At 41.4% G+C, this 22,478-nt stretch overlaps 2 protein-coding genes across 2 annotated transcripts; one reads left to right on the forward strand and one right to left on the reverse strand.

Moving 5' to 3' along the window:
- Positions 1–5,645: 5,645 nt before the first annotated feature.
- On the reverse strand, positions 5,646–8,401 carry CCDC127 (coiled-coil domain containing 127). Its single transcript, XM_065752107.1, has 3 exons — positions 8,380–8,401; positions 7,973–8,102; positions 5,646–6,745 (listed from the first exon to the last, which is right to left on the reverse strand). Exons 2-3 carry the CDS (start codon positions 8,091–8,093, stop codon positions 6,072–6,074), a joined length of 795 nt encoding a protein of 264 aa, XP_065608179.1. The 5' UTR covers positions 8,094–8,102; positions 8,380–8,401; the 3' UTR covers positions 5,646–6,071.
- Positions 8,402–8,545: 144 nt separating this feature from the next.
- On the forward strand, positions 8,546–21,900 carry SDHA (succinate dehydrogenase complex flavoprotein subunit A). Its single transcript, XM_065753424.1, has 15 exons — positions 8,546–8,640; positions 11,043–11,129; positions 11,355–11,516; positions 11,892–12,035; positions 12,144–12,308; positions 13,978–14,126; positions 15,313–15,437; positions 16,653–16,821; positions 17,309–17,504; positions 18,230–18,401; positions 18,743–18,861; positions 19,228–19,339; positions 20,388–20,518; positions 21,026–21,139; positions 21,464–21,900. The coding sequence occupies exons 1-15, from the start codon at positions 8,584–8,586 to the stop codon at positions 21,548–21,550; spliced, it is 1,989 nt and encodes a 662-aa protein (XP_065609496.1). The 5' UTR covers positions 8,546–8,583; the 3' UTR covers positions 21,551–21,900.
- Positions 21,901–22,478: the final 578 nt, after the last annotated feature.

Consider the following 22,478-nt stretch of genomic DNA (forward strand, 5'->3'; position numbering starts at 1 on the left):
TTGTTTATTTTATATCTCCTCTTTAGTTCAGCTAATACACGCAGTTGTGGTGAAGTGGTAACTGCTTTACAGATATCCAAAAAAGACTATCTTTACTGTGCTTCCTTTGTACAGAAAAAACAATTTTCACTTAAAAGCGACAATAGAAAACTTCCAAACTGCTATACTCCAATTTCCAGACCCAGAGCAAAACAATGAAATTTTGGACAAAAAGTAAGAAACTGCATGCTCCAGGAGCTTTAGGCTCCTCTGGGTTATTATTCTGCTCATATCAGGAGACAACCCCAGCATTCACACTGTAAGAAACATGAGATAGGAATAAATAATGGGCAGAAAGCAGTCAGGAAAAGTAAACATCTCCTGATTTATTTCATAATATTTCTACTTTCTCTGGCTTGTAGGCTTCTGTCCTAGAGCTTTGTAAACTCATACATAGAACCTCTTTCAATATTTGAATCTGATTATGATGATGTGGTGTCCAATCAATTTGTTTCATAGCTACAAGTTAATGATGCTATGTAATCATAGTAATCAAGATTCTGTATAGAATTTATTAATCCTAAAAGACCACAGTTCTCCTACAGCACAGTACAAGCTGATAAAGCAGGAACAATCATAGCTTCCATTGGGAATCAAATCACCGGAGGATAAATTGACAGGATACAAAATAAATGACATGAAATGTTCAGATTATATGAAAATTTCTCACTGTTTCACATATGCAGTAGCTTGCATCAGGATCCAAGAATACATTTCAGATTTCATTCTATTGCATTAATGCAAATTTCTGAAGAAGTTTCTCTTTCTTTGGTAATGCCAGGGTCCAGCGGCTGTTAGTTGCTAAACAATTGCAGAAGCAAAAGCTGGTATAGCATCTAGCTGGACTTTCTTAGTTGATGTAACTGCTCAGCTAACGGTGCATGACGGCAGCGCTGTGCCTGAGTGCAAGACCTGCAGCAGCACTGCCACCAGCTGCAGCTGGCCAAGGAGCTGCCTACATTGCCACCCTGTGGATTGGAGCAAACAACGTACCACCCATCGGACGCTCTTGCGGTGATGGCTTGTTCCGACGTATCGCAGGATGAGCTTTCTCAAGTTAACTCACACTAATTGCAGCTCGAGGCTGTGCACTGCCGCACAGAGCCGGCAACACACAGTCATATTCAACTGGGCTTTTTCCTTTGCTCTGCAATTAACTTCTCCTTAAAGTTATGCAGGACTTTTCTTAGATCACAGAATAAACAGGCTATCTTAAGTTGGAAGGGATCCACAAGGATTGCTGAGTCCAGCTCCTGGCTCCACACAGCACTGCCCAAAAATCAGACCATATTGTTGAGAGCATTATCCATATACCTCATGAATTCTGGCAGCCTGGGGCCATGACCCCTGCCCTGGGGAGCCTGTGCCATGCCACCACCCCCTGGAGAAGAATCTTTTCCGGCTATCCAATCTGAAGATATCTTTGACCTTGCAGGACAATGAAGCCCTTAGGAAAAAGTATGAGAGGAAAGCAGTTGCAGAAGGATACAGGAGATACAGGTGACTACAGCAGTAAGGAAGAGGTGGCCTGCTTCCTTCCGTGAGGTCAGGTCCAGGCATGGTGGCATGCCTCCTGGCAGCACACATATCCAGCTCCTAATAGTAGCCTGGCAAGAAACAGTGTGCCTGGTGAAGGCAGAGTGCTATTTTCAGCAGACATAGCCCAAGTGACACAGATGGTTTTGGTTGGGCCTCTACCCCCTTAGGTGCAGGTTGGGCCTAATACCAATCCCAGGCCAACCATCCAGCAGCTTCTGCTTCTGACCTTGCTCAGATCTCACTTGGCATTTGCTCTCCTGGGACTGCACTAACACTGTAAAAAACCATCCCCACTGAGAAGACACACTCATCACTTCTGTGAATAAATTGAATCCACCAACCGCTGGAGCCAGCCAGGGCACTTTCTGGATAGGTGCTGTAGGTTATCCATAGTTAGCAATACGTTTTCCTTCTCTCTTTCAAAATGCCTCCATTCAGGAACAGACGAGAAGTCTCTAGAAGATGTCCTTGGCAGGTCTTAGGGAAGAGATTACCAGCAGTAAAATTTCTCCCAAGTCCCTACTGATACTGTCTCACCTCCTTTGTTCACCATCTTTCCCTTCAGAGCAACATCATATTCCTCCTGCAGAGCAGCCTTCAAGGTGAAGAAACATCATCTATGAAGTGCTTCTCTTCACATCCAGATATTCCTGTGGTGGCATGCATTCCAAAATGAGAGCCAAGTGATAGTGGCTTAGCACCAACACCACCTTCTCCTTCTGCTGCCATCACCCAAGGCAAAAATAAAACCTGATTCAGATACTGAGGGTAATGAAGTGGAGGATTGTGCAAAGCAGAGGTTGTGTGGTAAGCCTCAAACAGGAAAAGACAGAAATGTAAAGAGACAGATAACTGTACAGGAGGATGCCTAGAGCATCAGATTCTTACGTGGAAGAGTGAGATGGGGAAGATATAAGTGATGAAGAACATTCAGAAGTTAAACAAAATGTTGTCTCTGACAGTTTGTCCCTGGCAAAGTCTGGATTTTCTGTAAAAATATGCAGAGAAATTTGTGAGCTACCAATGGGTGAAATCCTTTTGTGAGCTACCAATGGGCGAAATCCTTGACCAGATTTACACAGAAGGAGCACTGAGCCCCAAGTTCAGGATACTCAAAATCTCCCACCATAACAATCCTATCAGAACACAAGATAGACAAAATGTTTCAGTCGCTTAGTTTTAGGGGTAATATTCAACAGCAGGTGGTTATAGAGTTTGCCACACCAATAAATACTCTGTAGATCTTTAACTTGGTCTAGGTTTTATGCTCTGTTGTTCTCAAACTCTAGCTGGTAAGCAGACAAAAGGCACAGCTCCTCTGCTGGCATGACTGAAGTTCTGTGTGTGTGCTCACACATTGCCATCATCAGTACCACAGGAGTTCACACAGGGATACTTTGAAGGTTTTGGAGAAATTCAGTATGTTTTGGAGGGTAAATCTCTTCTCATGCATTTGTAAGCTTTTCTGGATGGGAGAGAAGTAATTCTGTATCACCACAGAGGAGAAACAACAACTTCTCATCTCAAGTAATGAGATGAGATAATAAGAGTATTATCGGGGTCAGCAGTTAATAACATGAAGCACCAACTGCTATAGCTGAGGATTTTGTTTGTATTGTGTAAATCCTGCTCAGAAGAGAGCATTCTAAGAAAGACAAACCTGCAGGAGCACTTGTACGAAGGGTGAAGGAGAGGACTGGCAGCAGCTGGCCAGTTCTGGTGGGATCAGCCTGGAGCACAGGGCCGTTCAGGGTGTGTGACGAGTGAAACCATGGTGTACCTCACGGTCCCTCTGCACTCCTCAGTCTCTTCCTCAGGTTCTGTTTTCAGAGGCGGCATTTACTTTCAGGGGTACTTTATTACTAATGCTTTTTTTGCAAAGAGTAACGCTCACAGGTGAAACTGGATTTCTAGACCAAGGTTGCTGTGTGGATTCTGGTGTTGCAAATACCCCTGCAATGTCCTCAGCTAGATGGACTAGGATTCCCCAGACTGTTGCTCTGAATTCTTACAACCCAGCTGGCATGTAGACCTCTGTCATACTACAGTGTCTGCACAACCAGTTATGTTGTTTGTCTCAAAGTACACAGGAATCGTGTCTTAATTATTAAACACAACTATGAACAAAAGACAGTCCTATCTCTTTCATAGGCTGGAACAGTTTCTATTGGCAGTTTAGACTGATGCATAGTTTGCTCAATTTCTCATCTTCCTCCAGGAACTGCTTGATGAATTCCCTGGTAGTGCACTGGATCCTTCACGCTAGGTGGTGAGGCAATGCATCTAAACATCTAGATAGCATCTGCTCATTTATGCAGCGTGGTGCTCATCTGTAATTGCTTATCTTCAGTTAATATAGGTGCTCCCATGTATTTAATGATGTTTTTCCTTAAGAAAAGCACTTTCTGTGTGCCTATGTGAAAACTAAGCAACTTACACAACCTTAACACTGCAAAGCGTGCTTAAAAAGTTGACATAAAATAAAAAATCCCACTCCTCCCACCTACCTCACCCACGTAATAAAACTGAAGGAAGATGTAAGGGTTTCTATTATTTGTTATTGTTGCTTGCTCATTTAACAGAAGTGGTAAGGATTTTCAAACAATAAATAATAATAATAAAAAACACAACCAACTTCCATTAAATATTTGAAAACAAATTATTCTTTCATTCTACATACAGATGTGGGCATTTTCAAACAAATAGCTAATCCAGAACAATAGTTGCTGGGCAAGATAAAGTTCACAATAGGTCTTTCAGTGTAACAATTTACAAAGAGGAGATGTTTCAGAAATATGTAGAGCACTGAGAACCACGGGTTCCGGTAGAAACTAACAGGACTGGTGCTTCTAAACCATCCACTCTTAATACACTGATCTGCAAAGTGTCCATGAACAACAGTTCCACACTTCGTGTACACACTGTTGATACTTCCAAAGAAGTGAGAGTGAATACCCAACACTACACTGCATCCAACCATTAAGATCAGACATACGATGTTGCAACTCATTGATGGATACCGAAACAAAGGACTGATTTCATTTTGATTTCATTTCTCCTCTGAGATGGATTCTTTCTGGGCGACACACAGCTAATTGTCTAGAGCAAACGTTTGGCAGTTAACGAAGAACTGCTAACTAAAGAACCAACAACCTAACAGCACTAATTGAAGACAAATAACAGAGAAGACCAACATTATAAACAAAATGGTAAACATTTCCCTGTTGGGCTCTAATGCTGAATTATAAAGGAGAAAGAAAAAAAGAGGTACACTCCAACATGGCACTTTTGAAAATGAAAGTGATTCCTGTTTTCTCCATTGGCTAAAGAACAAAGTCTTAAGGGATTTCAAGCATGGAAATGCAATGTTTTATCGTTATTATTTAATCTGTTTATTGTGGTAATAAAATGGCCCCTTTTTAAATCTTTACAAAGCTTGTACAACTGTAGGCTTTCAAAGCCGTGTGGACATGAAGGGGTGAACTGTGAGCTCAAAATCTAACAGCTGTGGAAAATTGCACTTCAGGTCTGGGAGCACAGAGACAGCCGGGAAGGAGGGGGGTGTCTACCAGTGCCCAGGCTGCATTTATGCTCCTATCTGACAAAAAACAGAGCCCATACAGGCAATAGAGCCAAGTGCAATGACTGTTGTGGTTCCTGAAAGCTAAAAATGTACCCAGTGCACTGGGATGCAGAGGCAGCAGTACAGGAGCGCCTGTAATGGAGGCACACTGTTGGGTTACAAACAAAACTCTGAGAGAAAAACATAACTATTCTTAAACTAGTAATGTGTGGTGAGAATACAACTGCAAGTCTATATGCTATTTAATATGCAAGCATGTCTACCCAACTCTGCTGTGACTTTAATCAATCTGTTTCTTTGCATGTTATTTTAATTACCATCTTTTGTATGCTTTGTTCATAAAGTCCTATTTGCATTTTAAGTCTGGAAGATAATGCAAGACTGTTAATACGAAACACAGTCATACTATTCCCTTCTTACATCCATGTACACAAACATATGTATGTATTTATATAAATGTACGTATATACGCACACGTTACGTGACAAGCACCTCACTCAGTCATGGTTTCTTCCAAAGTTCTGCTGAAAAGAGAAAGTGAGACACCTCCAGAGAATCAGAGCACAATGTGATCATCCACTTAAGGGAGAAAAATTGCACCTCTCTGTTGATAGACAATGACCTTCAGCTGAATAAATTACTCTAAATTGATTTGTTTTACTGCTTCTGCTACCTACTGAAGCTTGTACTGCAGAGTGCAGTGTAACACAGAGATACACAAACACACAGTTTTAGAGCATGCATAGCTCACTGAAGCAACCGTTGTTAAACAACACTGCACGTTCCATGCAGATACAAATGCAGTGAAGAGCAGAAACTGAAATGCAGAAAGAGAATTCAACAGCTTCAGACTACAGCTGTGGTTGTCCCTATCCTTCATGATAGATCACATAAAATACCATTACTTCCCCTATCGTTTTCCTAACATTACATTTTCTATCCTCTTGAACTTCTGTAACTCAACAGCTAGTTGCCAGTATCTCAAATACAGCCACATAAGTTTTCCGTTTTGACTTCTGCTTTTGTTCATCAGATTGCCACAATAGTTATCATGTTTGAAAATATCTTTTAAACCACTTTCCATATGTAAAGCCATAGCAACAGGATCAGTTGCTGCTTTAACTAGCAGATTTTTCTCTATTTCTAGTCTCTGACCTCTAGGTACTACAAAACTGCAGTAGATTTCCTGTCTTTCTTTAAGTCCATCTTCAAATTCTTTTAGTAAAGTGTTGGCTCTCTTCTGCCACTCCTCTTCCTTTGCCAGACAGCTTTGGTACAGGGTACCTGCTGCTCCTGAGCGCAAAAGAACTTCTTTTTCTCTTTCTAACTTCTCTTGCTCCTGTTCTAGGATCCTTCTCTCTTCCACTAGTTTGCGACTCTGGGATACAAGGGCTTCACGGTAACTCAGGGTCCTATTTTGTTCCTTTTCAAGCTCCAGCTCCAAATGTGCAACTGCACGACGACTTTCTGTGATTATATCCCGGTACTTGGCTTCTAGGTCTTTTTGTAAAGATGATTGCTTCTTATGATATTCCTTTTTTTCTCTTTCTATTTCCTTTTGACATTCTCTGGTCCAGATCCAGCCTAAAATACATAAATGAGACTACAATGATCAGCGTTGACAGGTATGGATAATTAACTTTTCCCCTAAAGAGGTTATTCAGTGGTGAAAACATTCCTTCCTCCCCCCTCCTGTTCTACTTGGTGATACTGAGGAGTGACCAGCAGGGTAATGGAGGTGATAATTCCTCTCTGCTTTGCCCTTGTGAGGCCCCATCTGGAATACTGCTTCCAGATCTGGGCTCCCAGCTCAGGAACGATGAGCAGCTATTGGAGCAGATCCAGAGGAGGCCTCAAAAATGATCAGAGAGCTGTAGTACCTCTACTATGAAGACAGGCTGAGGGAGCTGAGCTTGTTCAGCCTGGAGATGGGTCAGGAGAAACCTGATAACAGCCTTCCAATAAGTAAAGGGAACTTAAAAGCACAAGAGCAATAAACTTTTTACATGATAGCGATAGGACAAGAGGGAATGGTTTTAAACTAAAAGAGGGGAGATTTTGATTAAATGTTAGGGGGATGGTTTTTATTGAGAGGGTTAAATACAAGAACAGGCTGCCCAGGGAAGCTGTGGATGCTCCATCCCTGGAGGTGTTCAAGGTCAGATTGGATGGGGCTCTGGGCAACATGACCTAGTGCATGATTTAGTGGTTGTCAACTCTGCCTGTGTCAGGAGGGGGGGGAGAGCTAAATGATCTCTGAGGTCCCTTCCAACCCCAGTCATTATATGGTTCTGTACTATTCACTTCTGTTTGCACATCCCACAAAATGTATTTCTGTAGGTCCACATTTCTCAGGAGGTCTCTTTCAAACATCATGTTTTGTTTGAAGTAAGATATCCAATAGCCTTTTTTTTTTTTCCCTAGTACATACAGTTACTTAAGAAGGAAAAAGATGTTACTGGTAATCAGGATGGAGGTTTTTCATTCATAAACTGCATCGAGAAAGTCTGAGGTCCAGCAAGCAGATATAGATCAAGACCTCTCTGGGGTTGTTCCCTTGCGGCTGTCTAACATACTACTTATGAGAGATCTTTCTCGGGTTTATTAAGAGAGATTCAACTCCATATGTCAAAACCAGCCACCGCCCCAAAGTTACAAGCAGCGTTACTGTATCATTCCCAAACACAGGGAGCAGAAGTGCCCAGCTGGGGCATTGCTTTGCTGCTGAGGTTTGCTCGCGTTCAGAGATACCACTGCGGTCAGATGCCCAAACACAGCAACGCCCCAGCAGGGTGGATTTGTGCTACTTACGGAAGGCAGCCAAGCCCAGCATGGGGACCAGCAAGGCATAATTCCACCTGCTGCCTTCATCCCTGGGCTCTCTGTGATGCGGCAGGATGTTCCAGTGGGGAGGATCATTTAAGTTATTCATGAAGACGCCCTGTGCGAACAGGAGAGAAACACCGCGTTAGCTCTACGCTCAGAGACGCAGGCCGCTCCCACAGCCACCGCCAGCACTGACTCTCGGCCGACTATTTCCACCCCACATCCTGAGTCAAACCACGAGAAAAGACAGCTCCCAGGGAGGCGGGGAGGAAACCCTCACGCATACCGCCCTGCAGACGGGGAACGAGCTGCCGACCCTTCAGGCCTGCCCGGCCAACGCTTTACCCACCCCGGCCGCGGGAACAACGCGCACCGCCAGCACCCCGTCACACCTCCGGGCTGCCGGCACACCGCGGGCAGGATACGGGCCGCGGACCGCAGGAAGGTCACCGCACACCGACCCCACGCAGCCGCCCGCGTCACTCCCCACCCGCCCCGCCCCCGGCTGCTCCGTCCCGCCGGGGCCTCCCGGGTAACGGCGCCGGGAGCGGCAGCCCCGCGCATGCGCGCTGTCGGCTCGTCCGGCCCTGTGCGAAATGGCGGCGGCGGTGGTGGCGGCGTCGCGCAGCCTGGCTAAACGCTGGCTGCGGCCGGTGAGTCGCGTTCTCGCCTTGCCGGGCTCGGCTAAGCCCGATCCCTTGCTCTTTCTTGCCCGCTGGCTGCCTGGCTGGCGCGGAGCTCCCCCCGCGCGGTGACCGGGCGCTGCGGGCATCCCCGCGTCCCCGCCGTGACCTTGGCCGGCCGAACCGGCCCCTGGGCACGGGATGAGGACGAGATCCGGGACCGGAGCCCTGCGGCGGACACTCCCCGGGCTGGGGGCTCTGTCTGCGGTTCTTTATCACGAAGCGAGGCCTTGGGCGCTTGAGGGCTGCTCGGGGTGCCGCAGCCCGGAACCGCCCAGCTGCTGCTGCTCCTGGCTGGGAGCCTCCGGGCAGGGCGTGCTGCGAATGTCTTTTCCCTGCAGCAAGCTGGCACCTGTAGCGTCTTCTGCCCAGGCCTCTGCGTAGAAACCGTGCTGTGCGCTCCTGTGAGCCGCTCGTGGAAAGCTGGACTGCCTCCGTGGAGCTTGGCTGTGCAGGGAGTGTACCTCAAACATCCCACAGCTTTAGTTCAGCTGGTCTGTAGAGGGCTGAGAACTGAGCGGTGAGGATGGACCTGTGAAGATTGCAAAGTCCAGCAGCTTGGTTTTCACACTGGGAAGTGGGAGCTTTCTGTTTGTTTGCCTGCTGTTCTTGTTCGTGAGGAGCTTGTGATCGTAAAACAGAATTGAACAGGAAAGAATGCTCACAGCACTGTGGTTGACCCCATCTTGTAAGGTAGCAGTCAGCCTCTTCTGTCAGGTAGCAACAATTGTTGAGAGGTAATGGCCTCAAATTGCACCAGGAGAGGATCAGGTTGGATATTGGAAGAAGTTTCTTCTCAAAGCAGTGAGACACTGGCACAGGCTGCCCAAGGAGGTGGTGGAGTCACCGTCTCTGGAGGTGTTCAGGAAACGTATGAATGCGATGCTAAGCAATGTGATTAGTGACCATGGTGGGGATGTGTTGGCAGTTGGACTAGATGATCTGAGTGGTCTTTTCCAAACTTAATGATTCCATAAAACGTGCAGAAGAGAAACTCCTAATAGGAGAAAGCGTATTTACATTTGGAACGGCAGTGAAATAGCCCTGAGCGGACCTTTGAGGCTCACAGTGTAGCATAAACAACTCAGGGTTAGCATGATCAGTATGTTCTTTAAAACTTACATTTTTTGTGGAGTTTCGGTCTTCATTTTGAGTAAAACTTGCTAGCAGTGGATACGTAGATTTAACAAAAAGTGTATGTGAATAAAAATAGCAATTCTGGAAGCTTCTGTTTTTACAGAAGCTGAGATGTAGGATGGTGTCTGCAACAGTTGGGTGGTTTTTTTTTTTCCTTTTTTTTAATGTGTTTCTAGAGGGAAAAACATATTCCCAAACGTAAAAGCCCTAACTTAAGGCTGTGGAAGTGTGGTATAGCCTCTTCAGAAAATGATGACTCAACTACCTCCTTGGGCATCTTGTTCCAGCACCTGACAGCTCTTTTGGAGTATTCTTCACCTAAAAGAGTATGGCTTAATATGGGAAGTAAGATAGATGTTGAATTGTCCCAGAGTGTAGTAACAGAGCAAGGTGGAAGTGGGAGAGTCTTAAGAGAACTGTTAATAGAATTAAATAGGGATAGCTATTAATAACTAATCTTGTTTAATTAGGTAAGAACCTAATTCCCTTGGATATAAAAAAAAACAAAACAAAAAACACACCAACGAAGCAGAAGTGTGTTAGCAAGTTTGATGACACATCAGATTCACTGTTATGCAAGATCATTTGAAGAAACAGAGATGATAAAGCTAGGTCAAGAAAGGGGTAATGTACTTTGCTTAGGAAATGGTCATAGGGAAGTGACGGGGAAGGAGGACCTGCTTGTTAGGATTTGTAACTGCAGAGTGATTAGGCCATGGCTGTAGCACTCGTTGGAAAAAGCAAATTTAGTCTAAAAATCCACCAGAATGGTACCTCAAATAGAGAAGAGCTGGTATTGCATTACTGATCACTGTTATGACTGTGTTGCTGTTCTAACTGAACATACGTGCTCAGTTAGTTACATGTTTTTTTTTTAATACTGTAGAGTAGGAATAGTAGATGCTAATAGGTGATTTATACTCTGGGCAATAAAACTCTGATTATTCTAACTTACTAAAGCAAAGGTGGATACTGGGTACGCTGAGTCCAAACTTCACTGCATGTATCTATGAAATATGTTGGTGCAGTACACAACCTGATCTAGTGGGTGGCAGCCCTGCCCACGGCAAGGGCTTGGACCTGGGTGGGCTTTAAGGTCCCTTCCAACCCAAACTATTCAATGCCTGTTCTGTGATTCTTGAATGATTATTATAGCATAGAGCAGCTGAGATGCTGAAAATCTTCCTCATGAAAATCTTTTTTTCATCATAATTGTCTTGATTTCTTTTTTACAGTGGCCAGTGGCATGCCAGACTCTTGCACGTAACTTTCACTTCACAGTTGATGGAAAGAAAAATGCTTCTACAAAAGTTTCTGATTCGGTATGTTCATACTTTTCTGTGTCTCAAGTAACAGATCAGTTAACACCTGATGGTTCAGGAAAAAAGCCAGCTCTCTGTGTTGTGTCCAGTGCTTGTGTAAGCAGAGTGTTGTGCTCCAGTATGTAGCGAGATTGAGTTGCTGAAACACATTGCATATGTATGAATAACTTCAGCTTAGCTTTGAATACTTGTGATGATAACAAAGAAATGATTTTTGTTTTCCAGATCTCTACACAATATCCAGTGGTGGACCATGAGTTTGATGCAGTTGTTGTGGGTGCAGGAGGAGCAGGTCTGCGGGCTGCATTTGGCTTGTCTGAAGCTGGATTTAACACAGCATGTGTTACAAAGCTGTTTCCCACCAGATCTCATACTGTTGCTGCACAGGTGAGAAATGAGGTGGAACGTATGCTTAGAAATGCCTACTATAAGAAAGGTGATGCAGGTATGCACAGGAACATCACATGGTAGCGTGGCCTCTGTAAATATTACATGTCTCTCCAAAATAATTTCTCCTAAATTTATACTTGTAGCTTCTGTTCAGTTCTTTTTTGTTGCTTTCCACATAGCTTTGCAATTTGTTTTGTTCTGCTAAAGAGTGCAAACTGAAAAACCATTGTGAAAATGATAAATTGCACACGTTTTTAAAATCTGTACTTACTTGTACATAGAGGCATAAATGATAGGAAACAGAAACCAGGGAAACCTAATAAAGCTGTACTTCACAAATGTAACTCCAGGAAAATATATTTTTATTTTCAGGGCGGGATCAATGCTGCTTTGGGAAACATGGAAGATGACAACTGGAGGTGGCATTTCTATGACACGGTGAAGGGATCTGACTGGCTGGGTGACCAGGATGCCATACACTACATGACTGAGCAAGCCCCAGCTGCAGTGATAGAGGTGAGCTTTGCTGGCATTGATTATAACAAACTAGCACTCAGAGAGATCTTCTTGCTAGAAACACAGTGAAGTAACTTGCTGCTTATGATGTTTATGTTGGTTTAACAGCTGGAAAACTATGGGATGCCATTCAGTAGAACAGAAGAAGGAAAAATCTACCAGCGTGCATTTGGTGGACAGAGTCTTCAGTTTGGAAAAGGAGGACAGGCTCACAGATGCTGTTGTGTTGCAGACAGGACAGGACACTCACTCTTGCATACTCTGTATGGCAGGGTAAGGAGCTGTGAAGTACAATTTGATTGATTTGGTTTTTATAGGCTTTGGTGGGATTTTACTTTCTTTTTTTTTAATTATTATTTGTAATGAATGGTATTTTCTGGTATCAAAAGTCTGGAAAAACTTTCTTTCTTTGTGAGGCACTGTGGAAGGATGTAGGTGATGCTTGTTTGTTTTTGTCAGGAGTACACGGAAATTGGAGTATAATTCAAGATTGTGATGGCTGTCTGTTGTGAAGACCGTGGATGTTAAGTAGCTGTCGAGTTTTGTAGTCTGAAGTAGTTATTTATTACTGCTTCTGTATCTGTTAACTAGATCCAGACAGAACTTATCTAAGCTTTCCTCAAAATCTTTTTTTTTTCCAAAGAAAGCTGATGCAGTAGCACTGGGGAACTGTGATAAATTTTATTTATAAAACAGGGAGCAGGGAGAAATGAAGTGTAAATGCATAAAGGGCGGCATGGCCTTCTAAAGTTTTTTCTGTGGAAGTAAATGGCTAGAGCTGTAGCACTTGATCCTGTCAATTCTACAAACTGTAACTGTGAAAAGACTTCATTCTTTTCAAATTGTACTAAACTGCTTGAAACCTGAAGTTAACACCTAATAGCATATTATTATTTACTTAGTCATTAGCTGATTTGTCCTTCAGGTTACATTTTGCTGCGGTAAAAATGCTTAGCACTGCCTGACAAAGTTGTGATCCTTGAGGGCATGAGAGAATGTGTTCAGCTTGGTGATGCCCTCTGACTGTTTATGTACTATGGCTTCCAGAGATGTATTCTGTTTTCTGAGAGATCTAGTAATACGTGCTTGTACAAGCAGCAAGCACTGCGGCTGACTGAAGTGCTGCCAAACACAGAGTGAACATGCATCTTGCTGACTAGCTATGGATTCTCAGAGTTGAGTGGTTTGGTAACTACACTGTCAACAGTTCACAGGCTGGTTTAGCCTGGTTCTGTGATGAGTGGGGTAGTGGGACCCACACCCTAGAGAAGGGGGAAAGGGAAAAGGGGAGATGGGCCTAAAAATAAAACAGTGGCAGTGATCTGAGAAGGAAAGTTAATTTACTAAATACGATATCAGACTGCAAAATAACACAATATAATACAATACAATTGGAATTGTAGCTAACAAATAAAATGAGAGAGTGTCCAAAAACTGAAGACCTTATGCTAAGACTGGAGGTGAGATGGCTTGCGAGCACCTGCTACTGAGGTGACGTAAAAGGGAAAAGAAAGTGATCTTGTGACTTGCCAGCAGTTTTATCTTTCCCTCTGAGTGGAAAATGGAAAAACACAAAGTCCTCTGGGGTACATGGTGTATAGTTCTCTTCTGAGACAGGTATACCTAGAACTATCGATGATCCACAGAGCTGGAGCATTAACTCATTAACTCCCAATGCACTGCATGATGCTATGATGTGGAATACCAATTAAAAAAAAAGATAAAACTGTGACATATATGCTTCTCTGAGCTAGATTAGACTTCTTAGTAGATTTTTGTAGAGATTTTTAGAGGCAACTGGCTTCCCTGACAGTCTGTGGAAGGTTGTTATTTCCATTATGACAGAACCTGTTTGCAATTTGACAGTTTTAAGAAGAGGTTTGCGAGGTTATCGTTGTTGTTCTTAAAGTTCCTTTTCTATTCTGTTTCTATTTTCCTCCAGTCTCTAAGATATGATACCAGCTACTTTGTTGAATATTTTGCCTTGGACCTGCTTATGGAAAATGGAGAATGTCGTGGTGTTATTGCCCTTTGCATAGAGGATGGCACTATACATCGTTTTAGAGCGAAGAACACTGTCATTGCCACTGGGTAATGTCATGATGATGGTAATCTCGAAGCATTGCTAGTTGGAGGGCTGCCTTTCTTGTACATGTGTCTGACTCCACAGCGTGGAGATGACCTAGACAAAAAATAAAGATGAAATGAGTTATGCTTTTCTCCTTTGGTTGAAAGCAACATAATTGTGAACTCACTTTTCAGGGAAAAAAAAAAAAAAGCATCTATTGCATTTGTACTGATGTATAAATTTAATAGGGGGTCTGACTTTAAATTCTAGAATAATGACATAAAATTGAAACATTTAAGAGCCTTATGTGCGGTCCAAATGATCAAAATGTAAAAAATGTGCTATTTAAAGCAGCCATTGTTGTGATGTTATCAAAGTAAATATATCTCCATGAGATTCTGAGTTTCCAATAGTGAACTGCTTTTTCAAGTTTCTTGAGAAACTGGTATATTAAGATATCAAAACTGTTAGTCTGATCATTCTGGAGTGAAGCTGTCAGATGAGTGTTACTTTACATGATTGGTTGCAGAAATTTCTATATGTGTATTGGAATACTGTTTGGATTAGAGTTCTGCTGCTTATTGTTTTTATCTGTTTCAGTATGATAGATACATCTGTAAACATCTTGCATAGAGAAATAAGTTTGCTGGTTGAAATCTGTTTTATTAAAATAACCATGGGTTTAATACTCAAGCATTTTGTGCTACTTAGAATAATTAGCTTAATTTCTTGTGAGCTTTTTGTCGTGGAACAAGGAGTATTGGTAGTGCTCAGAAACGTTGGAAGCTGATGTCTTTGCCTTATGCATGAGAATTCACCATGACAGTGAATTTTAGAGAAGTAACTTTTCAAATCTAAGCAAATCAAATCAAGTCTATCTATATATATAAATATATATGTCATTTTGCTAAAACTTCTAGTAATAGTTCAAATGGAATTTAATCTTTCTCAGGTAAGTTTCTGACAAAAAGGTTTTTGATACTAACCTAGCTATTCTGCTTTGAAGTTAGCTATTTCTTAGGCCTTCTGTCATCAGCCATTTTTCAGATACAGCTGACTGTATTTTGTTTTAGTTGAACTGAGGAGGTGGAAGAAGCTAGGTATGTTGCTTATTAACTCTTCTCTTGTTCTACCATTTTGCATACAGCATAGTTGAGCAGTATGATTGGATATTTTTTGTTAATTTTGTTAACTTTTGATGTTCTGCAGGGGGTATGGCCGTACTTACTTCAGCTGCACATCTGCTCACACTAGTACAGGTGATGGCACTGCTATGGTCACACGAGCTGGCCTTCCTTGCCAGGACTTGGAGTTTGTACAGTTTCACCCTACAGGTATGGAATATAATTACAGACTAAAACAGTTACCTGTAATACTTTATAGTATGATTAATTTTTTTGTGTGGTTTTAGAACATGCTTAAATCAGTTTGTGATTTTCTGCTTCATTACTTTAATTGCTTGTAGGGGATGTTCAGACTTGTCTGCAGCTGTTGTAGAATATAAATCTATGAGCAAGACTCTTCTCATTTGAGAGGTCACAGCTTACATAATAGCAGTGCTAAATATAAAGGTGCTGCTTTTTCAAGTTGAAGCTCCTTTATCTCTGAAATGTGTGCTGCTTCTTGTGTTTAAAGTAAAAAGCTTAGTAATAGATAAAGGAACAGTGGGATAGATTCACATGTCTGGGGAGTTTCACACAAGAATATTCTGAGAAAATGGGGTAGTTGAAGCAAAGGTAAATGTTTTTGACCAGGGTTTTTTTAGCACAGTATCAGTATCTAAACAGGAGACAGCAGTTATCACAGACTAAGAAATGAAGATCTTTTATTTTTTTTGCTTGCAGCTAAGTAAATGCTGAGTTTTGACTTTTGGCAAGCGTTGAGTTTTTTTGAATTGTTTACTTCTACAATGTTACTAGTTAATCCTGGAGAGGATTACGTCAGTGTTCATTTGACCTAACTGTGGTTTTTGTAGTCAGAGAAGTCTTATTATCTGGTAATTCTATAGTTTTTAATATAATTATCAGGTGCACCGTATGTCAGCATTTTTATTTTCTATCATGGCCAGTGCTGATGGCTCTTTTATTTCAGATAAGGAAGGTCTTAACTCATTAAGATTTTACATTCAATGCAGTTTGAAGTAATTTTGTGCTGTCTTAACACAGGAGAAGAGGCAAGAAAGATGAGTAAGCAGGACTTCAGATGATCAATTTTGGTTTGCTTTGAAACCTTGAGCAAAGTAATTGTTGCAGGTCTACAAAATCTTTGTAAAATTCTCCTTACCTATTGACAGGTGCAGATCTCTTCTGGCTGTAATATTTTTAGATACCACAAGTGTTCCAAATGAACTTGCTCACAAGAATGCTTGAAAGAAATAATTGTGCTTGACTCTTAAGTGGCCACAGGGAACAGTTATTAGTAGGTGATACTAGGGCAGAAAAGAATGTAGACATGTAACTTGCTTGCATTACCTTGCATCTGCAATCCTGCTTGTCTTCTTTAGGAAGCTTTCAAACTTTTCATGGGATGGCTGTTTTCTTTCTTGGCAGGTATCTACGGGGCTGGCTGCCTCATAACAGAAGGATGTCGTGGAGAGGGAGGTATTCTGATTAACAGTCAAGGTGAAAGATTTATGGAGAGATATGCACCTGTTGCTAAAGATCTGGCTTCCAGGGATGTAGTGTCTCGTTCCATGACCATAGAGATACGGGAAGGAAGGTGAGTTCAATATTCTCATGAAGCTGCAGAATAAATGCTTAATCATACTGGGTTATATGCAGTGCTGTAGTTCACTTTTTATTTACCTGAATACAGCATTTGGCACAAAAATTTTATTTATTCCCCTCTAACATGCCCTGGAAAGGAACATAGAGTATTATGAATTTTGTGATTGAATTCTTTGTGATTAGGGACAGTTGCTCAATTATCCTAAGTTTGTACATCTTTCTGCAGAGATGCAGTTGTTTAAAGTCTTAAATACTGTGAATTGCTATGAAAAGAAAGCTGGGAGGTGAAAAATACACTTCTGCCAAGATGACAGTTCTAAAAAATATGCTGGATCTGCATTTGTTTTGTCAGAAATGAATTTTAAAAACAACTTTATTGCAGAGGTTATCTATCGCAAATGAAACTAGTTACCTTAGAAAAATTACTAGACTTTGTGGAGTTTCTGTTGTGTTCCAATGCTGAAATTTTTATTTTATAGGGGTTGTGGCCCTGAAAAAGATCATGTATATTTGCAATTGCACCATTTACCACCCCAGCAGCTGGCAACTCGTCTCCCAGGGATTTCAGAAACAGCTATGATATTTGCTGGAGTTGATGTCACTAAAGAGCCTATTCCCGTTCTGCCTACTGTGCATTATAATATGGGAGGTATTCCTACTAACTACAAAGGACAGGTAAATAATACAGATTGGTTTTAGTAGCTGAATTTTCATCTAGTTTTAGGGAATGATTATCCAAATGTAAATGAAAGAGTTCTGAATAACCTTAACTTAGTAATAATGTTAGCACATTTAAAACAGACAGTGCAGCTTGATTTTTGTAAATCGTGTACCAGTTCCTCTGGAGATGGAGCTTTGGGAAACTTGTAAAATGAAGTTAACAGTTACTGTCATGTCTGCTAAGAATTCTGGCTATCAACTGGAGGATGAGATGCAGTTGAGGGATTCAACTAGGGCTGTCTTGTAGTTAATGCATATTAATTCTCTTTACCTCATGTAATCACTGCACTGAAGCAGATTCCTTCAACTTATACTAGTTGGCTGATGCCATCAAGTTGATACCTGATTTTTTTTTCCTAGTTCATTGTGTTCTACTTTCTAAATATACATTTTCTCTTGGAAATGTGTACAGGTCAGATTTGTATTCTCTGCTTTTCAAATGTGCTGCAGAATTGTGAAGTAGTATATAGTTCTGTTAAGTATTACTGAAGAAATCCTAGGTTTTAGTGCTGTTTGTATTTACATAGTGTTATTAAACAAAGGTGTTTATAGATTTAGAGTTGGAGAAAACTTGTAATTGGCGTTTCATCCTGACTTGTACATGGCACTTGAAAAATGAGGAGGCATGCATTCTTAAGCTGCTTAAGAAATGTGTGTTAATTGGCTGTCTGCAATGATAGGTGATCACACATGTGAACGGTGAGGATAAAGTGGTACCTGGTTTATATGCTTGCGGGGAGGCGGCCTCTGCATCTGTCCATGGTGCAAATCGACTTGGAGCAAACTCCCTTCTGGATCTGGTGGTCTTTGGTCGTGCTTGTGCCCTTACTATTGCAGAGACCTGCAAGCCTGGTAAGTGTTAGTGCTTGTCTTACCATTATGGAGCTGTTTATGATTTGCCACCTGCTTTATGAGTTGCTATCTACTTCAGATTCAGAAGGCTGAATTTGTTAGAAAATGCAGGAACTGGTGTTTATATTACTTATATGCAGATTCTTAACTGTGCTACTAATTGTCATTAGAACTTGCTTTGTAAGCTCATCCACTGTTTTTGAGTGGTCCTGACACCATAGGTTCAGGAAAACTGCAATAAACAGTTTCTCAAAGAAAACAGATCTGAGTTACAGTCATTACGACTTCATGAATGTGCCTGAAACACTCACATACTGAACTCACTGAAATTTCCTTAACAGGAGAACCAGTTCCCTCCATTAAACCAAATGCTGGTGAGGAATCAGTTGCTAATCTGGACAAATTAAGATTTGCTGATGGAACCATAAGAACTTCAGAAGTGCGGCTTAACATGCAGAAGGTAAGCTTGGTGAAGTATAAGGCAGGAAAGATCTGCATGCAGAGGAGGTGGTTTAGTCACTCTGCTAAGCATGCTGTTCAGAATTTGCTTTGCAGAAATAAAAAGGAGTACGAGAAGCTTGTATGTATGCAGTCAAGTTGTCTCTCTGTTTCATTAGCTGCTTCCTCCCTTTGTGAATATTCTATTATGACCCTGTATAAAAGAGAGAGTTTTTCTCTGTTAAGGGTGAAAAGAAAAATGTTTTCTTCAGGCTGCAGTCATGTCTAAAGTCAGAAAAGCTCTGTATCAAGCTCTTCTGGAATTAAATTATGTGGAATATTATGCACGTACAGCATATGAAATTGATTTCTTTTTACTGTCTTGCAGACAATGCAAAGCCATGCTGCTGTATTTCGTACTGGCGCTATACTGCAAGAAGGCTGTGAAAAACTTAGCCAAATTTATCGTGATCTGGCTCATCTTAAGACATTTGACAGAGGTAACTTGATAGCAAAGAATTGCCTGTTACTCACTGAGAAAGGTGGCTTTGTTTGCTTTCCTTCCATAGACCTTCTGATTTCTTTTGTTTAAAACTTTGGGTAAAGATCTTGACTGTTTTTTATCTTTAGATCTATAATTGCTGAGCATGATGATCATAGTAATTGATCTAATTAGATATTTTCTAGTTGCATACCTCTTCAAAGAACATGATGTGAGGTTGCTTAGATAATAAGAACTTTGTAAGGCCAGTGTGTTGCAAAAAGGTGGCAAGACACTTTATTTTTGGACTGAATGCTCGATTCTATTTGTTTATCTGGGCAGATAGCTTTCAAAACAGATACTGTCATGTCTTTCAGCATATCTTAAGACTTGATGAATTAAGTGCAACTGATGATGTAAGTTTTCTCTGCTCAAGTTGAGTGTTTCCTTCCAGCTTCTGTGTACTACTGTAGGCATGTATTCAAACACTAAAATCAGAACTGTGTCTTTTGGACAACTCTCACCAAGCATCAAGAAAAGAAGCGTTGTGATATAGTAGGAAATAAAATGAAGTATATTTATGTAAAGCACTTGGGATCTTAGTTTGAGATAGTTAAGGGGTAGTTGTATAACTAGTAAGCTGGCTTCTGTTTTGCAGTCTGAGGGGAAGGCCCTGGATTGTCTTGAGTCTTTTAGACATCCGTGTAAGAAAAACAACAGTAAAACATCTGGCCTGATCTTGTTAACTGAAATAAGGTGTGGGAACTGGATTGTAGGTTTTATATAAAGCAGGTGAGAATCTGTATTGTAACTTGGTCTCAGAAGTGCACATGCACTCAGTAATGCACCTGGACACCTTTTGGTAGTACTCTTAGTGTTTTTCTAAGGTTGTAGGAATCAGTGTAGAGTCTTCTAGGAAGTACTGAGTAATTCAGTATTAAGAGTACTGTGATTGCATTATGTAGAGCGTGAACTGGTTTGAATGTAAGTATCAGCACTGGATTAGAAATAAATTAAGAGAAAACTTCTTAGTAGAACACCTCCCAGTGTCTTTCAAATTTTACCAGGTATTGTGTGGAACACTGATTTGGTGGAGACCCTTGAACTGCAGAACCTGATGCTTTGTGCCCTGCAGACCATTTATGGTGCTGAGGCTCGCAAGGAGTCCCGAGGTGCTCATGCCAGAGAGGACTATAAGGTATGTATTTTATGTGCCCTGATGTAAGATTGAGTTTGCTTTTAATGTGTCCTGAATGAATTATTTAAATATTTTTCCAAAATAGAGTCTTCAGAGCCTTGAACTGAGGCTCATTTCTTTCATGGTCTCACCTACTCTGCTTTATCACTTCTTTACTTACATGTAAACTGACAAATACATGTAACAACAGGTAATGACCTTGAGAGAAGAGTAGTTTGATGCGTGCATTAGAATGATTAGAGAGGTTTGGAACAGGACTTACAGTAATAATAAGGTCGTGAATGTGTAAACAGGGTTGAAGGCAGAATAATTTTCTGTGTAAGGACCTTGATTTTAATACTGAAGCTTTAGAAGGACTTTGAATTTTGGTATGGGCAGTATTAAAATGAAGCTTGCTGGCTGTTAGGAGACACGTTGCATTACAGTTGCAACCAGTAATGTAATGTAATTCTGAAGTGATTTGCAGATGCCAATTTCTGGTCTATTTTAACATCATTTTCTCCTTAGTTACGGATAGATGAGTTTGACTATTCTAAGCCACTCCAAGGCCAGCAGAAGAGGCCATTTGAAGAGCACTGGAGGAAGCACACCCTTTCATATGTGGATGTCAAGTCAGGGAAGGTATGCTGAGTATGGTTTAGAGTCTCCCTGTCAGCAGGAAGCTGTCCTGTTTGCCAGCTGTCGATAGTATTCTAAAATATGTAGTCTTCCAATACCATTTCAGATCAGGCTTTCGGTTTTATTACATTCAGTTGTTTGGTAACTTCGTAGAAGTTTCTTGAGAGTTACCATGTGTTTGTTTTCCATGGAATTAAATGAATAATGGAGAAGTGGCATAACATAAATCACTGCTCACCGTATTACTTGGTCATTCTTGTTAACAAGCCTGTCTTGATTAGATATTTCTTTACCTTGATTTTTTTTTCTTATTCTTTTTTGTTTTAGGTTACCTTGAAATACAGACCTGTAATTGACAGAACTTTGAATGAAGAAGACTGTTCAACTGTTCCACCTGCTATTCGCTCATACTAGTAACTTACATTTGACTTGCAGTCCTCTCCCAGAGAGGGCTGGTGTACATGTGCGTAGCAGAAGCAAATCGAAATACTGCTCTTAACTATCAGTGAATGGAAAATGTCACTTCAAGCTCTTGCTGACCTATGCTCTGTTCTTTGGCTTACTCTGTAACTATGACAGTGGAATGCAGCACAGCTTGTGTTGTTTCACTCATCTTCCACAACTGAAAGGAAAGCACAAAATGTGTCTAAATAAAGTCATCAGAAGTTGTGCCCCAGTATTTGTATTTATTTTGAATATGCTGGTATGTATGTAATTATACTTTCAAAATAAAGACAAGTTATATGTGTATTTTAAGAACAAAAGATTTATTTCAAGTTTCAGACATCATAAAATTCAGTATCAAAATTGCTGATTTCAGCTAACGGTAAAACAATATGGTGCTGGAATCATTAACATTAGAAATAAACCGAGAGTTACGAAATTGTAGAAATCAGATTTCAGCTTTGCAGAAGGAAACAAGATGCTTCTCGTTGAGTGTAAGTAGAAGTTAATAGGTTCATAGGTTCATAAGGTTGGAAAGGACCTACAAGATCATCTAGTCCAGCCATCCTCCTATCACTATCCCTACCCAACTACTAAGTCAAATCCCTTAGCAAATATATAGAATAGCTGTATTCACTATTCTAAATTGGTTGTTTGGAAGAACTGCTTCTTGGGAAGAGTGGGAGAGGCCCACGGTGGAGACACTGTCCTTGGCAGGATGCGTAGAGGTGGCACTGAGAGGACGTGGTCGGTGGGCACGGGTTGGTTGTTGGACTGGTGATTTTGGACCTCTTCTCCAGTGGGACTTAGCGCCCAGTCGCCTGCCGACGCCTCCAAGGTGGAAGGAAGCACCGTTTTCCTTGCCGGAACCCCTCATCCCGCTGGCTCCGGCAGCGGC

This window comes from Cyrtonyx montezumae, unplaced genomic scaffold, assembly GCF_038088225.1.
Source record: "Cyrtonyx montezumae isolate F1298 unplaced genomic scaffold, pur_monq_1.0 scaffold_8, whole genome shotgun sequence".
Taxonomy (NCBI): Eukaryota; Metazoa; Chordata; class Aves; order Galliformes; family Odontophoridae; genus Cyrtonyx; species Cyrtonyx montezumae.